The sequence below is a fragment of the Leptodactylus fuscus genome, chromosome 4, assembly GCF_031893055.1.
Source record: "Leptodactylus fuscus isolate aLepFus1 chromosome 4, aLepFus1.hap2, whole genome shotgun sequence".
Taxonomy (NCBI): Eukaryota; Metazoa; Chordata; class Amphibia; order Anura; family Leptodactylidae; genus Leptodactylus; species Leptodactylus fuscus.
The window spans coordinates 128,251,992-128,275,576 of record NC_134268.1 but is presented as its reverse complement, the minus strand read 5'-3'; the positions used below and the strand labels follow the sequence as shown (position 1 = coordinate 128,275,576).

The 23,585-nt window shown below is 38.2% G+C and overlaps 1 protein-coding gene and 1 long non-coding RNA gene across 3 annotated transcripts in view; one reads left to right on the top strand and one right to left on the bottom strand.

The window, feature by feature from the left end:
• LOC142200592 (uncharacterized) overlaps positions 1 to 23,585 on the bottom strand; it is a 973,077-nt gene that overhangs the window by 915,797 nt on the left and 33,695 nt on the right. The window lies entirely within an intron of this gene.
• IRX4 (iroquois homeobox 4) lies at positions 1,852 to 17,753 on the top strand. The gene is made up of 6 exons (XM_075271020.1): positions 1,852 to 2,010; positions 4,578 to 4,728; positions 5,112 to 5,363; positions 6,112 to 6,218; positions 16,021 to 16,343; positions 16,563 to 17,753. Exons 2-6 carry the CDS (start codon positions 4,684 to 4,686, stop codon positions 17,318 to 17,320), a joined length of 1,485 nt encoding a protein of 494 aa, XP_075127121.1. The 5' UTR covers positions 1,852 to 2,010; positions 4,578 to 4,683; the 3' UTR covers positions 17,321 to 17,753.

Genomic DNA, 23,585 nt, shown 5'->3' with positions numbered 1-23,585 from the left:
AGCCTTTGTAGCTACATTAGAGATTACATAAAGGTTCTCAACACGGTTTAGAAGTGCCGGGGTTCACCCTAGGCTGTCTCAAGTAAACTCAGGAGAAGGTGGCGGTGTACGAGCAAGGCTTCCATTCCTTTATGTTGCATTAGCTCCATTGTGTCGTGTGGATATCTTTGATTTCTGTATGCATTAAAGAAACATCTTGCTCTGTGTCAGATATTAACTCTGCTATCAGATGAGGTCAGGAACGGGATAAATGCATCCTTTAGTCACACAGGGAAGGTATGAATAAGTAAAGACCCCAGCCTTCCTTTAGGACATATTGTGCTCGTCTATACTGTAAATATACAGTGGGATTCATCGAGATTGTACTGTATGTATATACGGATATATACTCAGCATAGACTATATACCGGGCATTCCATCTATAGATAAAACTTTCACCACATCATATGAGTGAATCTGAAGACTAAGATTGTATACGTATTATCTTATACTTTGCGGGTAAAGAGCTCACATTTATTGGCTTATAAGTTTACACATTTCTGAAGCATTTCATTCATGAAGCATAGTGTCAAAGCAAACATCGATATGTGATATCTTAACAATCTCCAAACTAGTATATGGATGATAGATAGCCGAATAGAAAATAGATAATGAAATAGATAGACAGATAAATATCGATCGATAGATAAATAGATAGATAGACAATCGATAGGTAGATAGATAAACATCTATAGAGGTGATGATAAGATAGATACTTGGAGATAGATAACAGACAGGCAGTTAGCTAAATAGAAAATATGTAAAAAAAATATAGACACCTAGAGAGATGACGAAGAGATAGATGGATGGATAGATAGATAGATAGATAGATAGATAGATAGATAGATAGATAGATGCATAGAACTAGTTACGAAAAGGTGGGTGCCAGTCCCAGAGAACAGGCATCTTGTCCCGAAGTATGAAATGCAAAAATCATACAGCATTCCAAAAATGTAAGTGAAAAGTGAGGTCACTGTATTACCTCATAACAGCATACAGATAGACGAAAGATAGATTAGATTGATGATCTAGATGAAAGATAGATAGATGATAGATAGATAGATAGATAGATAGATAGATAGATAGATAGATAGATTAGATGCTCTAGATTGATAGAGAGATTATCTAGATTGATAGATAGATGATCTAGAAAGATAGACAGATAGATTATCTAGATAGATAGATAGATAGATAGATAGATAGATAGATAGATAGATAGATAGATAGATTAGATTAGATAGATGATCTAGATAAATAGATGATCTTGATAGATAGATAGATAGATAGATAGATAGATAGATAGATAGATAGATAGATAGTCTAGATAGACAGATGATCTACATAGATAGAGATTAGATAGATAGATAATCTAGAAAGATAGACAGATAGATAGATAGATAGATAGATAGATAGATAGATAGATGAGATAGATGATCTAGATAGATAGATGAGATACATGATCTTGATAGATAGATAGATAGATAGATAGATAGATAGATAGATAGAAATAGATAGATAGATAGATAGATAGATAGATAGATAATCTAGATAGATACTCTAGATAGATAGATAATCTAGATACATAGATAGATAGTAAATCTAGATAGATAGATAGATAGATAGATAGATAGATAGATAGATAGATAGATGATCTAGAGAAGAGATTGCTCATTCTCTATGTACTATGGACTTTGCCAGTGTGTAGCCTGGCAGGAAAGTTTGGCTGCTGTGTAGGCAGTGCTGCTGTTAGTCAGTGAGCGCGGTGCTCAGTGGAGCTGTGCAGTGTAACGTCACTCCAGTACACAGGCTTAGTGAAGTGATTGCGGTGCCTGGGGACTGAGAGCATTACTCCACTCTATAGTCAGGTATGATCCACACACAAATGTCTCCATTAGCAGCCAGTGACACGGTGCCAGCCACAGCACACCTCTAGTCTGCGGGAAGCAGAGCCGGGACCAGGCTGCTCACCAGGTAACTTACCTTCACTTACTACTATACAGAAAGGTGCGGGAAACCTTCAGCTATGACCTGCGCGTATACAGCTCAGCACTGGGTCTAGGACATAGATATACAATGTATACAAGGTATCTTTCATGTAGACTTCTGTAGCTTGTGTGTGCTCTTTGTACTGCGGGGAAAACTTTGATCCAGATGAGTTAATTCCATTGTAATATGTAGAATAAACTGCTGTAAACTTTCTAGCCTTGTGCTGCTATCATATGGGATAATAATCAGGATATTAATGTTGTGCTAACTCATAGGAAATGCCCAAATATCACATTACAACTGCCTAAAGCAACTTTACGAGACAGTTTGAGGACAGACAGGTTTGTCCATATGTCAGAGCATATCCTGCTACGTCTCTATATAATGTCACCTTAGAGAAAGTTTTGTAGGATTCTCAGCGCTTGTATTGTGTGGTGTAAGAATGGCTAGCAGGTATCCCATGAATATGTTGTAGAGGTGAAGTGTTAATGAGTAAGAGCTATTCATTAGCTATGGCTATCACATTGTGTGCTAAGGCCTCAGTCAGTGCCATTCACATGTCACACCTACTAATGTGCCATATGTTCCAAAACCAAAGGCTAAATGTTCATTTATCAGAGTTCATGTTCCTGCGAGCAGTGGGGGAAAGCTTTCCTTATAATATCTGAAATCCAGGGGAGCATTCCAAAAAAAAAAACTTCCTTATCTTTCTAGTAACTTTCCATCCAGGAAGAATAGCCTGTACTTATAATATACGATGTATCATTGCACTTCTTTATTAACTTCAGTACGCGCTCAATGCATTTTATCTGACAGCCTTTGTTATGTAGATCAGATTGTTTGTAGCCGGGCAAGACACTTATTAAAACGGCAGCATGCTTGTCAGCTGTGCGGATTACATATGCCATTATGTGAACCCCAGCAAGAGGATTGCTTATGTTATATTCACCAGAAATGGTAATGATCCTAGGCTGCTTCACTGTGGATTCACATGCTCAACATAATAATAATAATAATAATAATAATAATGATAACATATATATATATATATATATATATATATATATATATATATATATAAAATTCATAGTCTTGCCCAATACACTGCACATAACATGCGTTTCTGCGTTTTCTAGAATTATTAGCAGACTCTCAGGTGAATAGATACAAGCTAGATATAAGGATAGACAGGTTTGAAGGTGATGGGAATTTATGTATATATTGTCATCAGTAAATGAAAGCAATTAAGCAATATATGGTATATAATAGGTGTAGTGTGGTCTCCAGATAGTCATCAATCATCCTGCACCGAGCTGTCAGCACTGGGCACATTGCTTTCTGGGAGGCAAGTCCTCCAGCTGGGGAAAAGAAGAGAACACCGCCATTAATTAGAGTGTGACCCCAGGGCTATCCGCATGTCTGAACCAGGCAACTATCTCAGCAAGTCAGCACACTATAGATACATAGACACACAGATAGAGTGATAGATAGATAGATAGATAGATAGATAGATAGATAGACGGAGGTGCCCATCCTGCCGCCCATGCCCGCTCCACTCATTTCACACCTTTTATTTCAGGATATTTGTACAATGGATTGTTTGACATCTTTTCTTATTTTCTATTTTATATGTAATGTACATGTCTGTGTTTGTTCTGTACACTTTGTAAGGCATGTTTTTCTATCGATATACTAGAACACTATTAACAGTTCATTATCACAACTATACCAAACTCTCAGTAACTTTTATTATAAGTGTAAAACTTTCTACTAAGGGAGTATCAAATATCCAGATGATTTTACAAGCCTACACATGGGTAACATGTCATATTAACAGACACATTCTGAAATCCCCTTCTCCTGACTGCGGCACCAGTCGGATTTGGAATAATTGTTTCTCTTTGTTGTAATATTATTTTCTCGTACTTTTCCATTCTGCACTGTCATTACTTATTATGGAATAAGAATCATAGAATTTTAAGCGATTCTTATAAGGCGACTTCAACATTCAACAACTTTTCTGGACTCTAATTCATGTATTATTTATTGAGTGGGTAAAACACCAAGCAGGGCAGAGAATTTTATATCGGAGTTCAGTGAAAAGTCTCATTTGTAAATTGGCCTAATTATTAGTGTGAGAAACAGCTGCTCATTAATTAATTTCTAATTAAAAGTGCTTCCCATCCTTCAGTGAGTAAGGAGATAAAATCATTAATGTGTATGGCAATGAATGTTTCCATCCAAGCCTTGCACGAGGGCTGTACAAACACCTTTAATTACCTTGTACGATCCATAAAAGCAATGGCTGGATCAGGATTTGGCACCCTTGGATGCACCGCTCCGGGGATGAAGGGGTGCCGTGACGTCACCACACGCAACTTGCCTACTGGGTTTTCTGTGTACTGATTATTATTTTTAGTAAATATGCTTTGGAGCAATATTCCAGACTCTTTTCTATATATTCCTCATTGATACATCCAGTTATAGGGAGCTGCAGGGGGATTAAAAGGTTAAAACTTTAAAGATGCTTTTTCTCTTCTTCCCCCTTTAAGCATCAGGGGACCTGTGGTCAGTAATTTTTACAGAAGAAAGCTCCCATACAGTAAGCCAGAGAAAAACCCTCTCCAGCCTTTCCTGGGATTCGGTATTTGATGTAACATGTCATATCCTCAGTTTGGGTATCCTTATTCCTCCACACCTCAGGTAAGAGCCATTGCTAGAGTGTGACTGGAGAAAACTTACAAAGCCTAGATTGTGTAGGACTGTATGTACTTATAGATATCTTAGAAGCGTGGACAATAGTTTCATCATCATAATTAATTTTTTATTATTATTATTATTATTATTATTATTATTATTATTATTATTATTATTGCTTTACTGGACTTACTATGTAATTGCAGTAATATGCAGCATTTAAAAATATCATTAGAAAATAAAGAAAAGCAATACTAAACTTTTTTCATCTATTTTTTGCTTATATTAAGTATTGTGATGATTGACAGCACTGTGCTTCCATGTAGCTCCAGACATAGAGTGTCTATAGGGCTCTAGCCGCTGTTCTCATTGTGTCATATCCCCCCTAGTTCTTGATGACCACCAATTCATTGTCAACCTGCTGCGAATCCAGCGGAAGGAGCTTGTCAGACCCGGCGGCTGCTGCCTCTGCCCAGACCCCAGTCTATTGTCCTGTGTATGAGAGCAGACTGCTGGCCACTGCCAGGCATGAGCTCAACTCTGCTGCTGCCCTAGGGGTGTATGGGACCCCCTATACAGGCTCCCAGGGCTATGGCAACTATGTTACATATGGCACTGATGCTTCTGCCTTCTATACCTTGGTAAGATACTCTCTGATCACAACTTCATTATGTGTCTATATATATATATATATATATATGCAGATGTAGTAGAAGTCCGGGTGTCATTTTACTTCTACCGCGGGGTTTCCATCCATCTAATAAGTCTGGAACTATATAAACTGTATAGTTATATGACAAATGCAGCCCTACTATATCTATACTGTACATACACACATAAATATATATATATATATATATATATATATATATATATATATATATATATATATGTAAAACTCCCCCTTGTTCTAGCTCCCATTTATCTGCTAGTATTACATCTATTCTGCAGATTAGCATAGAGTATTTATCTTCTCCATTCTCACCAGATAAACAGGAAGTGACAGCTTGAGATGGATGTTGTCAGTTCTTTTATCTTTTGTTGTAGTGCAGAATATGTATTAAATGTGTATGAACTGCTTCTCTTATCTATAAACATATTAACAGTAGAATGAGTTTTGGAAGAGGATGTATAATGCACTCATTCATTATATATCCACAGAAGCAGAGAGCAATATACAATTGTGTCATGAGAATGAACTAATTTGTCTTGTATTTAGCATTGTGTGTTATATAGTGATTATTAAACTGTGTCTGGAAGGCCAGATAACACTAAGGATTGGAAATAAAAAGGAGATATCTGAGAGTTAATGTAAAGGAATAAAAAAAACAAAAAAATACTGTTGTGTAAGTATACTCTCATATGAAGACTCTTGACCTTATGTTACAGAATACCTTTGATTCCAAGGATGGCACTGGATCAGCGCATGCAGGTATTACCCAGACTGCTGCTTACTATCCTTATGATCACACTCTCAGCCAGTACCAATATGACAGGTAACTGACGTTTACAATGAAATCTTTATTGTAGTATTTTATATGGCATCATATTGTGTGTTCTACTTGATAACTGATGTTGTCTTACATTAGCTTCCAAGGTAAATTCAGTTTATATATAGAAACTCAGGTTAATGGCATAAAATGGGGCAAATAGATTGTGCCATGTTTTCATGAGATTCCAATAAGAATGTATGAATGTTTTCCTTATGTTTTTAAAGAAGGTGGGGCCAAAGAGTGATGTAATATTAATTCATTAATTGCACTTATCAATACATATTAACTGTTTAACTATGGTTAAAAAGGTACAGGCCCATTGAGTGCAAGCTACACTACAGTATAGATTTAGAGGGAGTCAGAAATCCTTATGAGGTGATACTGATTGCCAAATATTAGGAAAAAGTTCCTTCCTGGCTCCAGATATGACAATTAAAACAAACCCCTGGATCAGTGACCCTTTCCCAGAAATCTTGTACCCATAACATGTAGTATTACATTTCTCTTGTATAAAACCAGCATATAACATATTAGTGACATTGTTTCATATAGGACTTCAGAATCTAAATTCCCTATCAGTGTGTATTTGGAGTGTAGGAGGAAACTCATACAAGCAAAGGCAGAAAATACTATCTCCTTATAGATGTTGTCTATGGTCAGTAACGGTGCTAGCCACTGAGCCACCATGCCCAAGACAGCAAAGCATTTCTAGATCTTTGATAAATCAACCATTACAATATCTTGTGGCAACAAGTTCTATAGACTCACTAAAGAATCCTCATCTATTACAATGATGAAACCTTTTTAATTGGTATGTTATAATTACTTCCTCTCTATTCCAAGTGACACCTTGGTTGCAAATGCTATAATGTTCCTACATTTTTTTCCTTCCAAGTTTAAATTTTTATTAGTTTCTTTGTTGAAAATAAAACAGTTTCAGTTTATCATTATATATCCAGCTTATCTAGTAAGCTTTTTCTAGATGCCACTTTTACATATAAAGATACTTCAAAGTTTGCTGCCATTCCAATTGCAGCTTCTAGGCCAGGTTTAGCCTGTCTCACATATCTGCTACTATTTATAGTTAATAACTGATGTATAGCAGGCGATATACACACCAATATAAAGCAATTGATTAACCCTTCCTCCTCTATGTTGTGGTTGTTACAATTTTATGAAAACAACGGAATAATAAACAAAAAGATGTATCATTTGACAGCAGTACCTGTCATATTAGTAAATTTAGTAGTATAATATTTATAAAAAATATAGAAATTGTTGCAAATAAGAAACTTGGTTAAATGCATGAAGTACTTTCACCTGCATTCTATTTATTAGCTATTTATGTATTATTTGTACATTTTTATGTAATATCCAAAGATATTTGCGCTCTTAAGTAAACTGTGATGTCAAGGGGAAAATTACTTAAGTAGTCCCTAAACCTGCCTGAATCCTTTAGAAATTGTAGTGTTAGGGCCTACTTTAGTATTAGTCACTCCCACACATACTTTCGAGAATTCTATATATATTTATGTATAGTATATATATTGCTTTTCAATGAATTAAGTAATAAAAGGTCATTTACACAGTTAGACTTTGAGTAGAGTAGAATTAGAGTATTGAATAACATATTATTAGACTGGAATATTTTAATTGCCTTCATTTGACGTGCCATATTTTCCATTAACTGTTTCAAGTTACATTGGTTTTAATGAACAAAAGACATATCACCTAATGCATCTAAGAAGAGCAAAACATTTTCCAGTTTTATGGAGAGGATGAGTTCATCTTAGTGTCGCTAATACAATCAAAGCCCTTTACAATAAGCAATTCCTTAATAAATTGTGTACTGTAATATCTTCAAATCTCTTATGCATTTACACTTTACCGCATATTATTTTGCATCCTTATAGACCATTTCTGTCTTTTTTCAGTATTGCGGCTCTTTTTTTTATTGCAAAAAATATTATGCCTTGAATAAATTTTATGCATAGTATATATATGAGACAACATTTATTCTTTCAGAATGTAAGATGTGGAAGTGTTAACTGAGATACGATTAAGGTGATAGTAATAAATGTCAGATTTGGTTCAAAATTTTCTGTGGCAGTTCTTAGTTTCGGAATTAGGTTTGTAAAACCCATGTATATACTGCAGAAACAACCCCTTTCACATGTGCAAAACTGAATTTTCGGTTCTAAATAATTCTGCATGAAATATGAACATTTGGGCAAACTTTTATGTAAATAATCTAAAATATTCTTACTGCCACTACTGGCTTTCTGACATCAGAAGCTGTCCAAGGGTCCAAGGGCAAGGGTCTGACAGATGAGATCACCACCATTACCGTCACTGAAGATGCCCTGTTACTGGCTGAGTAGGGGTCATGTATATGCAGTTTACTATTCTCAGTATTAATGGGTATTTTAGTAATAGGACAAACCATATAATTATTGTTAGGAGACATGTGAATATCCTGTATCTCAAAGGGGGAGATAGGTAAAACGCTGCTTCAGGACATCTCTGGTGACAGTTTCTCTTCCCTGTTAATGAAGGATCAGGCATATTGAAACTAAACATGTCTGATCTTTCTTTTCCCAGACATCTGCCACCAGCAGCACTTCTATGCATATTAGATGAGAAACTAGTCTGTTCTATGTATGGGTACCTTAAGAAAGTAATATCTTTCTAGGGGCACTTAATTTTCATCTTATAATAATTGTTCGAAGCTTCATCTCAGTTTAGAGAAAAGTTAAAATTTAAATTTTTAACGCAATTGCTGAAAACTTACCACAGTATTGGAGGATGCTTAGTGGCTGTGAATTATTGAAATGGATATTTTCTAAGCTGCATACTTGAGGATCAGTCACCAGAAGAATGAATGAAATCTGTTGACAAAAGAATTTGTGCTTAAAAAAAAAAAAAAAAAAAGAATTTGTGCTATTCATGTATCAACAATTTGTGCACCGCAATTACATAACAAATCAATATTGTGGTACTGTTATCAGATAATTTGGCAATTCACAGCGGACATATTGGAAATCACTGTATCTGTAATGACTGTGATAGATAGCGTATTCAATGTGAATACTTTTTGATTGTAAATAGTGCAGGACAAAAATAGTAAGATGATGCCAAAGTAGTCACTACTGGTCCAATGGACTCCAGAATCTTATTGAGTGTAATAATTCATGTGTTAAAGTATATATGTATAGTTTTTGTGTATGAGTTAGGGTTTAGTGAGTTTTGACAGTATAGTTGGTTGTGTTGAAGTGTGTGTTCTTCAATTTCAAACAAAAGGCCAAGCAAGACTCAAGTAATACAACACATACCTGGGATAGTGGACTAGATAGGGATTCACTCCATACTGCCCAATTCAGACCATAGCAAATAGATTTACTCCACACAAAAATATTATGGATGCATTTATGCATTTAACTTTTTCTTCAATACAATTTCATATCACAAACAAAACAAATACATAAGTTGGGGCAAGTTTATTCCGCTATAGTGCGACAGTTCAAACTTCATAGAAAGCTGAGTTGTACAGTAGTCCATGCTGTATTGAGATACTTTATAAGACGAGCTGATGTGTTATGTGACAGTCACATCCCATTCCTTTAACCTTCTGTTGGACAAAAAAAAAATGAAAAAAGACCAGGAAGTGTCCTATAGCTGCAGGATTTCACTTGTTCCTTTCAGTAACATAAAAAATCCTTCATACCGACAGAGCAGACGCATTTAGCCCCTGTTACCTTCAGCATCCATTAGGTTTAGTGTTACCTTATAGTGCACCTAAACATTTGAACAACTGTTGCTTTTCTTGCAGCATTTTCAACATAAATAAAAGTTATAATATACTTTATTAACAGATTTTGTCCCCTCTCTATGAAATCCTGAGCTGATATTTACTTCTGTCCATTTTGTGCTCTTTACCTTGTCTCTCTCATTGGCTTCTTACTGGCATACGTGGGAGTAAAGGTTCTAAAAAGGCAGGGAAACTGAACTGGGGAGGGGTCATTTTAAACAGTTATATCTGAGCCACTATAGAACATAGAACAGTGATTCTAGTGTCATAGGGAAAATGATATACTCATTCTCAACATCCACCAGAATTGCTGTTCTATGTTCTATAATTAGTCAGGATTGTCATATTTATATTCAGCTGCTTCCAGTCCACACTACATTTAGTAATGGCCAAGATATAACTGTTTAAAGTTACCCACTCCCAACTAAGTTTTCCTATTTTATTGAAAAACTCTACTCTCCATACTCCAGTGAGAACCAGTGAGAGAAACAAGGCAAAGAGTACAGAAGAGACAGAAGTGGTTTTTAGTGCAGCGTTTCACAAAAACAAGCCAAAATCATTTAAGAAAATATATTATAATATTTAACAATGTCACAAAATTTGTTCAAAACTGTATATATGCTTTAACAGTTTGAGAGTATTATCAAGGGTTTTTTGGGGAGATTTTTTTTTATAGGCCTCCAATATCTCATCAGTAGGGGGTCTAACACCTGGCCCCTGCATTAATCAGCTGTTTGGGACTTCTGACTGGTCTGGTACTATACAGTGTACAGAATGAAAAGCCATGCAACAATATTTCTGGCTCTCAATACTGTATAGTATTAGACCCAGCTGCAAATATTGACCCTCCAACCAATCAGGTATTGATTACCTATTCTAATGGTAGACCATCAAAACTATCCTGGAAAACTCTTTTAGACTGGGGCCCCACATAGAGTAAATACTGTGATTTTGCCTTTGCAGTTTGGCTAATCCCATCCCACTACACTGGACATGCTGCAATTTAAAAAACTGTTGCATTTTTGTAAATGAAATGTCAATTATACCTACGGAAACACTGCAGTTTCCCTACAGGTATAATTGAAGCAGAAAGTCCACAGAGGAAAATTCTGAGAACTTTCTGTGAAAAGTACTATGGGAAAAGCCATGTTGCGTTTCCGCTGCGGTTTTTCTCGCAGCACTTTTTGGCTTGCTACATGGGCTTTAGCCTTGAGGACAACATGATGATTTTCTGTTGAGCATACATAAAAGTTTCACAGCCATCAACCTGTTAGTAACAATGATATAAAGCCTCTGGCAAATGTTTTGTGCTATAACTTGGGTTGTGATCTATCAGTGACATACATCTGAGGCAGAATGCCAGAACAGTTTCCACCTACATTTTATTCAAACATATTTTGGAGGAAAGAACAAATAAAAGCTGTGTTTTATTTTCTGCACCTGTTTCCACAGGTAAACCTGGCTACAGCATGTTCTTAAGAAATATTTACTTTATGAGATCATCCCAAATTATCAATGAGTACATATACTAAATTTAGCCACAACACCAACCACTCACTTTTATTTGTGCAAGGAAAGAAATGCTCATTGCTTAAAAAATAGTATGTATTGTATAGTGTACTGTCTGTATACTTTGTGGAGTTTATGATTATTCATGTTCCATGTTCCTATTATATAAAGCATCTTTGTTCCCAGTTTAGAGGATCTGCATCCCTGTTGGATGGAACTTGTTGAAATAACAATGACCTATGTTTTACTCTGAAACATGGTGGGGCTTCATAGAAAATTAAAGAGGACCTTTCATCATATTGGGCACAGGCAGTTCTATATACTGCTGGAAAGCTGACAGTGCACTGAATTCAGCACACTATCAGCTTTCCCGATCTGTGCCCCGGGTAAAGCGCTATCGGTCCCAGTAATGTAGCTCTTTACAGTAAGAAGGGCGTTTCTGACAGTTAGCCAGGGACACCCTTCTGCCCAGCAGCGCCTATTGCACTGTACTGTGTGAGCGGGGAGGAATGCCCCCTCCCTCTGCTCACACAGCTCATCCATAGATGAGTATTATCAGGAGAGAGAGGGGGCGTTCCTCCCCGCTCCATAGTACAGCGCGATAGGCGCTGCTGGGCAGAAGGGCGTCCCTGGCTAAGTGTCAGAAACGCCCTTCTGACTATAAAGCGCTACAGTACCGGGACCGATAGCGCTTTACCCGGGGCACAAATCGGGAAAGCTGAATTCAGCGCGCTGTCAGCTTTCCAGAAGTATATAGAACTGCCTGTGCCCAATCTGATGAAAGGTCCTCTTTAAGTCTTACAAAGAGCTATGCTTAGAGAAAAGTGGCCACTGGGCAGTTCCCTGGTTACTTAGGCTTAACTGAAAGATCCAACCCTATAAGCAAATAGGAAAAGGCCTGTCACTCAAAGTGATCAGGATGCAGAAAAGTCAGGGGAAAACTTCCCAGCAGGCACTTCTCCCCATGCTATGCTTACTCTGAAACGTCACAGTGTTTGACAGTAAAACATAATTCCTGTAATGCAAAGAGGTTGTCGGTGTTGAATGCTCCCATAGACTGATAGGTTCCATTAAATGCAGGTCATTTTTATATTTAAAAAGGGGAGAAGGCAGCTGATTCATGCTGAAAGAATTGGAGCAGCTAGTTTTTATCTGACTTTTATATAAAATCGCCTGAAATACCTATGTTTAACTGCCATATACATATGAACAAGCTCTTATTAAATTATATTTGTTTTTCAATCAGTTGTTCAGATGTGGTCCTGATTTATTACACAGAGTTATAGTTATGTTATTTTTTTATACCTCAGTTCTCACCTGTACAAGACGCCTTCAGGACAAGTACAAGGAACCCATGTGTGGTGTCTACACTTCCTTCAGACAGGACACTAGAGCCAATTTATTAAGACCAAGATTTTTTTGCACCAGGCTTATTCTTTTATTTGTATTGACACGAGATATACCAAAATCATTTATAATCTCTGCACTCTTAATAATTCAATAGCATTGCCAGAGAACATGTTCACCAAAATTGGAACCCTTCAACTGGCCTAGGCTTCATTATATCTGGCATACTGTATGTTCTAACCAATTTGTCAGGCCAAGGCATCCCAACCCCGCTCTGCCCATTTTTTTCAAAAATAAGTGGTTGGCAAAATGGGCTGATTTTTGCTAAAAACCTGCACAACACCTGCATCTGTTATATAAAGAATGTTAAATTGACCCCATTGCTGTTAGGGTCCCTTCTGGAGACATGTTGCATACACTGTTCATTTAGGTAGGACTGATGGCTTCTAAATAGATCCAACGTTATAATTGAAGATTTTTGCAATAAAAATGGTGTAGCTGATTCTTATTAAGAAAAATAAGTTCAGTTATGGCTATACTTGTGGAAAAGCTCCTTGTTTTTTTTTTCAGCTGAATCCAGTAGTGGCAACAAAAGGAATGGAAAATAAAGAGGAAGCTCTTATACTTCTCCCTTCTGCTCAATCCAGTCCTGACTTTAATTTTAAAAAAAACTACAGCAAAACGGGGCTTTAGCCTGAGGGCAGGGCCCCTCATGTTGCAAATGCTGTGGTTTGCCCGCGGCAGAAACGCTGCGGAAGAAAACGCAGCGTTTTACAGTAACTGTGTAGTAGATGGGATTCTAATGAATCGCATCCTCACACTGCAATAGAATGCACACAACAGCCATGCTGCAATTTCCAAAACCACTGCGGTTTTGGAAAATACAGCATGTCAATTATACCTACAGAAATGCTGGCGGGTTCCCTATAGGTATTATTGAAGCAGAAAGTCCGTAGAGGAAAGCTCTGTAAACTTTTTGTCGAAAGGTCTGCTGGAAAAATCATGAGGTATTGCTTTTTTGCTGTGGGATGCTACGTAGGGCCTTAACCTAAGGCTTAACGGGCCGTAATCGCAGCACTAAAGCACTGCAGAAAGAACCGCTGCATTCTTTCCGCAGCGCTTTTAAGAGAAAGTTCACAGCGTTTTCCTCTGATGATTTTCTCTTAACATTATATCTAACATTATATCTACGGGAAAGCCGCCGGAGTTTCCGTATATATAATTGACATGCTGAGATTTGCAAAGACGCAACGGCTTTGCAAATCGCAGCGTGTCCGCACTGAGTTTTTTTCCGCAAAGTGGGCATGGGATTCGCATGAATCCCATCCCCTTTGCTTGCACTGTAAAACGGCGCTATTTTTCCCGCAGCGTCTCCACCGCGGGCAAATCGCGGCGTTTACGTCCCGTGGGGCCCCGGCCTGAAGGTGTTTCACAGCTTATACCATTAGTAAATGCCATTCCATTAAGATTGTGGAGTCTGGACCCTTAAGTCCATTAACACAGAGGAAAATGGCTCTTTATTTGGCACTAAATTTTAAGTGCTCATTAAAAGCCTCCCCTTGATTTCAATGGTTTCTGCTAGCTTTTTTTTCCACTAGCGGAATTTTACACTAGCAGAAAATTCCACTAGTGTAAAAAAAAAACCTAGAGGCACCCATTGAAGTCAATTAGAGGCTTTTTTTTCAGCACTGAATATTCAGTGCCAAATAAAGCGTCATTTCCCTCTGTATGAATGGACCCTTAGACAGCCACTGATCTTGAGAATGAAGGGGGTATAACACTGGTTTTAAATTATTTTGGACAGATTTGAACCACAAATCCCTCAAATTGGTAATAACTAAAATGCAATTATTCTAAATTATGATTATACATTAAATTGGTTAAATTGTGAGGCATTCAAGCATGCACCATTCCATTTGAAGAATATGGGACTGACAATGATAAGCAACACTGAATGGAGTGGCACTATGCTTGCTTAACCCTCATTCCATACAAACTCCTCCTCACTGTGATCATGCACTTGATTTTGCAGATTGAGATTTTGCAGCCAGAAAATCTTTGTGGTGACAATACAAAACTTTGGGCCAAGTGATATTTTGCATTGGGAATTTAATTTAAAAAAAAAATGTCCCAACAAATTGGCAGAAAAAGGTCTATGTGGATTAATCACATTGATTTAATGTTTGCCAATACTTAGCTAGCATACAAGGGAAAGTGATCTCATCTCTGATCTTAGAAAGGCATGTTGTCCAGTATGAGATTATTAGCTCAATATGCACATTTCACTAATTAGTGGAAATTTCTGAACCAAGTTGTAGATTTGTTACTATGGTAAATTCTTGATATTTATTATGACAGTGAACATTGTGTTTGCTGTTCCTGTATCCCTGATCTTACTTTGCCAGGTTGTTTGCTTACAAATTATAGCAAATATTATAACATTTATTATTTCCTTCCATTTTGGCTTCTTTCTCAACCAGGAATCATATATTCTACATATAGCCTAGAACACTGTATATAAGTCAGTGACTCTCAGTTTAATGGATAGTGCTGTATTAATTGCACCTTAGTGGTTGTGACATAAATCCCAATGTGTATGCCCAGCAATCGGCAGCTTCTCACCTTCCATTCTATATCTTTGTATTAGGTGAAGCTCACATGCTCCAGCATTCAGCTCTACCCAAAGCTTTGCATCCCCTTGCCCTGAAGGGATTTAAAACGGTTTTACCTTGCTGCTTCTATTATCCCTAAAGCAGCACAAAACCACTTAAGCCATCTCAACCTTTTTTTAAGACCACATGGGTGCCGGTGACCTTTCAGTATAGTGTGCATTAAATATTCAGCTGCAATCCACTGTCTTTATACGTTTTTACAATTTCATCAACAAAAGCCTGAGCCATAGCTAATAAAGGAGCAGGAAAGGAAATATTTATATTAACAGTTATATCCCCAGGTCATTCTAATGCATGCTATCCTCGGAAATATGACGTGCACCTTGTGAGACAGTAACTATACACTCCATACGTTACCTTAATATTGTCTTTATTGCAATGCTTTACATTCTATTACATTTCTATGGAGATTTTTAATTTGTTATATTGAAGGTATATGTAATATATTAGCATTGTTGTGTTCCATCAGGTATGGAACCATGGATGGAGGGACTCGCAGGAAGAATGCTACTCGTGAAACCACCAGCACCTTGAAGGCATGGTTACAGGAGCACAGAAAAAACCCTTATCCCACTAAGGGTGAGAAGATCATGCTGGCCATTATCACCAAGATGACCCTCACTCAAGTGTCCACGTGGTTTGCCAACGCCAGGAGGAGACTCAAGAAAGAGAACAAGATGACCTGGCCACCAAGAAACAAATGTTCTGATGAGAAACGACCTTATGATGAAGATGATGAAGATGAGGAAGACGAATCTTCAAAGGACATCAAGAACGAGAAGAAGTTTGAAGGTTTGTTCTCTTTGCACAATTTTAGATAAATGTATAAACACCATCTTATAAGACTAAGTATCATGTTATGTTATTATGGTATCCAGTCTTCTGACTCTTATGGTGACCATACATCCCAGGAACAGCATAGATCTGCTCAGCTACGATTCTTTGTACAGAATAAATGTTCGATGTGGGAACAAAGAATTTTAATTGCCCCCTTGTATTTTTTCTTAACAGAGGAAACCAAAGACCAAGACAAAGACCTAGACCTCAGTGACCTTGATGATTTTGACACAATAGAGTCTGAAAATTCTGAATGTGAGTTAAAACAACCATTTCATCACCAGTCCCAACAAGAAGGACACCCAATGCGGACCAGAGATTGTGCCAGTGACCACTGCAAAGATGCTATTCTGAAAATGCCACTTGCAGTTTCTTCAGTAGACCAAGAACTGGATAGGGCTAAGAATTGCCTAAAAAGTGTTGTTGACGAATGTGACCAAGATTTAATGAGGGTAAGACAAAGAGGCTGTGAATCCAAACTGTGCTTTCAGCAGCAAAGCCAACAACTACTCGACTCCAAACCAAGAATCTGGTCTTTGGCTCACACTGCTACTTCCTTAAATCAAACTGAATATTCCTCCTGCATGTTAAAACACCAAGGAGTGTCCTCACCGTCTTCATCCTCGTCCTCCTCTTCCTCTTCTGCTGTGTCCACTCCAGTTTGTGTTATTGACAGGCGACAGGATTCTCCTGTAACGAGTCTCAGAAATTGGGTTGATGGGGTTTTTCATGACCCCTTGTTCAGACACAGTACTTTAAACCAGGCTCTCACCAACACTACGGTTTCTTGGGCCACCAACAAAGGAACCATTCTTGAAGCTGGCTCTTTAGGACGCTCTGTTGGGAACCCAACTAATATGACTAAAGGACAGGACAGTAATAAGGAGTTCATTACATTTCCTAAGTCTGGAAGCAAGATGTTCTGCTCATAACATATTATAAAGTAGTTTATGAATATATGAGACTTTCTAGCAGAGGATCTAACAGCACATCGGTTTTCTGTCCCATTTAATGGACTGATGTTTCAGATTATTTGTTGAGGCGTTCATATTTGTTTAAATGATCTTTTCTTAAGAAGTCTCAGTGTTGTGACGATTATTTATATCGATGTGTAAAGCACGGACTATGCTATGTGTTGGAGTCATTGCTGTTTACAAGCGAGAAGTTTACAAAAAACAACTAAAAAGTTCCAATGGGAGGTTTTCTCATCTGAACAGCATGCTAGACTAGTACATGAGCCATCCAGAAGTTTTATTTGTTAGTGATTCACAAGGCACTGCTTTTCCAGTTTACACAATGCACATACAGTATGTTGGATGTACAGAAATGACATTTCTATTTGTTCACTCCAATAAATGGTCTGTTTCAGAGATACAAGTCTGTCTGTTTGCCACAGGAAGATGGGGAGTGTTTGCTAGAACTGAGTGGTGGACCTAAGATAGATACGTAGGTATACATAGATATACATAGACCTATAGCTATACCTATAGCTATACATAGGTAGAATTCATCATGACACAAGACCTGTTTAATCTCCTTAAATATATTCTCCATATTACTTTAAAACGTACTGTATAGCCTACAACCATTTCAGTGTCTAACTATGCATTACAATTGGGTAAGTGGGACCTCTTATTTTCTAGCATTTCTTTAAGTTAATACTGTATAGATGAGGCTAACAATGGCTTCACATCTTTTAAAGTGATGTTTTTACCACCGTTTTGAGCCTAATGCTTCCCTAAGCTTCTATGGGGTCTCCATGAACCTGCATGAATATTTCAACACTTCAGGATAGATGATTTACTCTTTCTGACATTAAAATAAGAGTGCAGTCAAGAGAAACAAAGAATGGCTGCAGTGTTCCTTCTAGTTCTCTCTCTCTCTCTCTCTCTCTCTCTCTCTCTCTCTCTCTCTCTCTCTCTTTTTTTTACAGGAATGACTTGAAAGAATTTTTTTTTTAACTTGGATATAAGATATAAGAATAAGAGACTTATGGATAGATAGGATAGAGATAATTATAATATATATATATATATATATATATATATATATATATATATATATATATATGTATAATTTCTTTGATTTCTTTCTACTGACATGGATACATTGATTTGGAAAGACTTATTTCCATGTTCTTGTGAGTGGCAATTAAAGAATGTGGCTGGTAGCAGTAGATCAGCTTCTTTGCACTGTGTGTGTACAGGTAGCTGTAATTGGATTGTATGCAGTCATATAAGCTGTCATTGTATTGACTTTCGCTCTCCTGGATGATATTATCGAGATCACTGAACCTCTTCGCTGATCTAGCTGTCAAAAGGCTGAGAGAGGAGCCCCCGGCCCTGGAAAACGTGCATCAGCCAAGATAATTTGAAGTGAAATTTTCATTTTGACAGTAAACCCCTCAATTTCTGGAGGATCTGTAGCTTGTGATCTCAGTACAGGGGGAGGCTTTACACACAGCCACGTCTTGAAGTGAAAAGGGCAGGAGAACTCGAATTTCTTGTAATAGATAAAAGGGCAAAAAGAGAGTCAAGGGGACTTGACAGTAATAGCAAAAGTGTTTTCTCCTGGGGGAAAAGGGCTGCTGGAGGCTGCTAGGCCAAGGAGGAATGTTAATGCTGCTGCTGACCCAGCCAGCACCAAGCAACTAACACCAACTGCATGTGCAGATGACTGTCAGGACATTACAAGGTCTAGCGTCACCCTGTGTACTCTCGGTGGCACAATATATATAATATATATAATATGAATATATAGATTATCTATACATTGTCATAAAAACGGCAATATAAATGGGCAAGACAGTTTGTTTCCTCTGAAACCATTACCTTTCACTATTTATCTGCCTATGTATCTAATCTATTTCTAGGTATCTATACATCTATCATCTACATTGTTACACCGCTATCTGTAGAATATAGCTGAGACAAGGCTCTGTACGATCCAGCCATTACTGTCTTACAATGGGTTTAATGGGTTCATTCTTTGCTAATGCTCCAGTCATCCTCAGTGTTTGCTAGTAATGGGCCTGTACGACTGTATGATTGTTCACTGCCCTAACTCTTATTGCTTTCCTTATAAGACTATGATAGTTCATGCTGAGATTACTTTCTAAACCCCTTGTGATGCTGAGCCAAGGTGCAGTACACTATTTAATAAGGAGCCCGGTAATACTAGTAGATGTTAATAAACTGGATACATTTATTTCCTTACCCACTTCGCTGAACACTGTCAGTTAGAATATGGCAATATTATTTAAGGTAAAACAGATTCTCAAATTAAACCAGTGGGATTTTATTGATTTAAAAGCCAGTGCTGTGTGAATGATCTCCTATGGCCCATCGGCCTGTCCCACTTCAATTAATGGACATGAGTCTTCTGCTGCTAAATTCAGCCTGTACATTTACAACATGTAGCCAACAGACATTTTATATACGGAAACAATGGATATTACTTTCTGAATAAAAGTCATATAACATCAGTTTAGCATTGTGTTGTATTATAGAATCTTTTTTCACTTATTAAGGTTAGATATTATTCAAGTTATATAACTGTATAAAACCAACTATATGATAGAATTACATGTCAGTATTTCATAAAGAAGATATTTCCTATAAAATAACCTGATATTATGGCTTTATTGTATAATAATGTTCAGGGTCACATACAAAATTCATATAGCTAGAAAATATATCTTTCTAAATAAATATCTTGTTCAGTAATTCATATAAGCTAAAGCATCCATTATACTTAAAGATGGCTGCTTGGAAACTCCTAACCTGAGATGTAGAGATTGATAGATGTGTACGAATAATTTATAAATAGGTTAATATATTGGATTTTCTGCTACTACATGGATGCAATGGATTTGGCTATATTATAAGCACACCTAAGAAAGTTGGGTGCCTATAAATAAAAGCCTATATGCCGAATTATAAAGGGAATAGCTTATATTATAGAATTTTATCAAGCTAAGAGACATTTGCATATAAAGGAATAGCTTAAATAATAACCTATGAACCACAGCAAAGAGGAGAACATTTCTTCCAGCCCATAAAAGATGGTAGAAAGCAATAAGATGATATCATATATGCGGCCATAAACTAATAGCCTATATTACAGGCTACATCTCATAGAGCTGCATGGATCCGGCAGAAGAAGAAGGATTTGCCGAGATGAATAAAGAATAAGAAAGAGGCCGACTTAGAAACTGAGAGACTCTTAATCATTCAGCCATAGCAAATCCAAGCACACAGAGGAGAAGACGCGAAATTACCGGCTCTTTACATACAGCCCAAATAAAACTGTAATCAGCGACGCGTTACTTTTCATTAAGCGACTTTGACAGCAGCATATTCAGACTCGACAAGGGAACAGCAGCGGAGAAATAAACTGCTCTCACAGCCCGACTCATAAGATAATTCCTTAAGCTCCATTAACAACTCTTAGCCGCAGGAAATGGCTCCCCTGAAAACATCTCCAAATCTAAAAGCTTTATCGACCTCTCAAACCTCTGCTGATGCTTCCATTTTTTTTGTAACTTAAGGGATAGGCGTCCAGCAAGGTAATAGACTTTGACACAACACCTTCTCCACCAGAGAGCCAGGAGAAACCAGACCCCTTAAATGCTAGTTAAAAGGAGGCCAATTAAGACTTGTTTCTATCCACAATGAGTCCCAGGAGGCTCCTATTCCATTAATGTCATGGAGGTTGGATCTGACAGCATACTGACCACATCAAAATATGCTAATAATTATACTGCACATTACATCCAAATATATTAGCATTGGGTCTCTTTTACTAACATAAATGGGCAAACTGCATTAGTTATATTGGAATTCTAGAAGTGGCTATACACTATATAACCAAAGTTATGATGGACCAGCCCAGCAGAGTACCAGAGGGTCCTCCAGTGGTCCTAGTCTCTAACACAATAATAAATACACACAAATAGGAAGCAGTCTACAGTCTATTTTCTAGGGTGAGCCCCCAGAATTATATTATATGGTTCACCCAAGGAACCTCAGTCTGACATTTTACAAAAGGATGTAGACAATTTCATCTGCATCCATTGTAAGCAGGTTCATAAAATCAAGCAAACAGTTATTCAATGTGTATAGTCAAGCACTGTTAGCAGTATGGGTCATACAGAAGAGGACCTTAAAATGTGCCATTAATATAGGATCATCTGTTGTCAAGTGTCTCAACTACTGATCATTAGTAACTACTATAGAGGTCGCATATAGAGTTAACAACAGCTCAGCCACAAGGTGACAGATCTTGTAAGCTGACAGAGTGGTGCTAAGCCCTCATTCACATCAGCGTTTTGATTCCATCCGGGGAGTCCGCATAGGGACCCCCCCCCGAACGGAATACCAAATGCAAGTGCAAAACGCTGTGCAGTAAAAGCACACGGATACCCATGACTATAATGGGGTCTGTGTGCTTACCGCCAGATCTCCGCAGGTATCATGCGGACAGAAAAGTAGTTCCCAATTTACTCTTCTCTCCGCATGATTCATGTGGGCAGCGCACAGCAAGCACAAGGATCCATTATAGTCTATGGGGTCCATGTGCTTTTACACATTGTATTCTGTTTGGGGGGTTTCCATGCGGACTCTCCCCGGACGGAATACAAAAGCAGATGTGAACCAACCCTTATGTTCACTTCTGCTTTTGTATTCCATCTGGGGAGAGTCCACATGGAGTCCCCCCAAACGGAATCCAAACTCAATTGCAAGCGCTGTGCTGTAAAAGCACACGGACCCCATAGATTATAATGGCTCCGTGTGCTTGCCTGCATGAATCATTTCCTTTAGGCGAAGGCACACGTGGTGAGCGGAAGCTAAAAAACGCTGTGGAAAAGACAGTGTCAGAAATGCATCATGTTTTTTTCCATAGCGTTTTCATAGAAGGATCGCAGGGTCTGCATATATTATACTCATATGGAAACAGCCAACGCTTCCGCATATATGACTGACCTGCTGCAACTTACGATGCAAGTGTTTTTGAAATTGTAGCATTTCCGTTGCAGTATTTTTCTGCAACGTGTGGAAGGGATTAGTCAGAATGTGCTTTAAGCCAGATCACCATACATGAATGGCAGCGGTCTAAAGCTCCTGCAATCTAGTAGGAGCAGGTCAGGTCTCCGGTAAACCAGAGGAAGAGACAAAAGTAGTAGAAGTGGTCTTCTCTTAAAGGCCGTCTTCTTCAGCCATGTCTCCTCTTCCTGCGATGTCCTCGGGTCCCGTCTTACTCGCGAACTGACATTGATAAAAAATGGCGTGGGCGCATGCGCAGTAATATGCTGCTTCTACTACGGCTACTGCGCATGCTCCCACACCATTTTTTAATCAATGTCAGTTCGCGAGTAAGACGGGACACGAGGATATCGCAGGTAGAGGAGGCATGGCTGAAGAAGACAGCGGACCCTGAATGCCCGCCCACCGTGCACGATGGGTAAGTAGATCACATTCTGTTTTAGGGTTTTATTTTAAAATGGGGGGGTAGTTTAAAGGGGCTCTATCAGCAAAATCATGCTGATAGAGCCCCACATATGCATGAATAGCCTTTAAAAAGGCTATTCAGGCATCGGTAATGTTATATTAAACTACCCCCCCCCCCCCATTTTAAAAAGATAACCTAAAAAAGAATGTGCTCTAATTACGGATCGTGCACGCTGGGCGGGCATTCTGGGTGTTGCCTTCATCTTCTTCCCCGCCTCTTCTTCCTCCGATGTCCTCCGGTCCCGTCTTCTTCCAGCGCTCGCTCGCGGACACTGATATGAAAAACCGGCCTGGGCGCATGCGCAGTAACATGCGGCTTCTACTACAGCTACTGCGCATGCGCCCAGGCTATCACTGTCCGTTCGCAAGCGCTGGAGGAAGACGGGACCGGAGGACATCGGAGGAAGAAGAGGCGGGGATGAAGATAAAGACACACCCTGAATGCCCGCCCAGCGTGCACGTGCGGTAAGTAGAGCACATTCTTTTTTAGGTTATTATTTTAAAACGGGGGGGTAGTTTAATATAACTTTTACGGTGCCTGAATAGCCTTTTTAAAGGCTATGCACGCATATGTGGGGCTCTAGCAGCATGATTTTGCTGATAGAGCCCCTTTAATATAACATTTACGGTGCCTGAATAGCCTTTTTAAAGGCTATTCATGCATATGTGGGGCTCTATCAGCATGATT

Bases quoted from the DNA above. Each gene is read 5' to 3' on its own strand.
- IRX4 (XM_075271020.1), top strand. From the start codon at position 4,684: ATGTCATATCCTCAGTTTGGGTATCCTTATTCCTCCACACCTCAG. The intron at 6,219-16,020 runs GTAACTGACGTT...GTGTTCCATCAG, and splicing joins AGCCAGTACCAATATGACAG to GTATGGAACCATGGATGGAG. The intron at 16,344-16,562 runs GTTTGTTCTCTT...TTTTCTTAACAG, and splicing joins GAACGAGAAGAAGTTTGAAG to AGGAAACCAAAGACCAAGAC.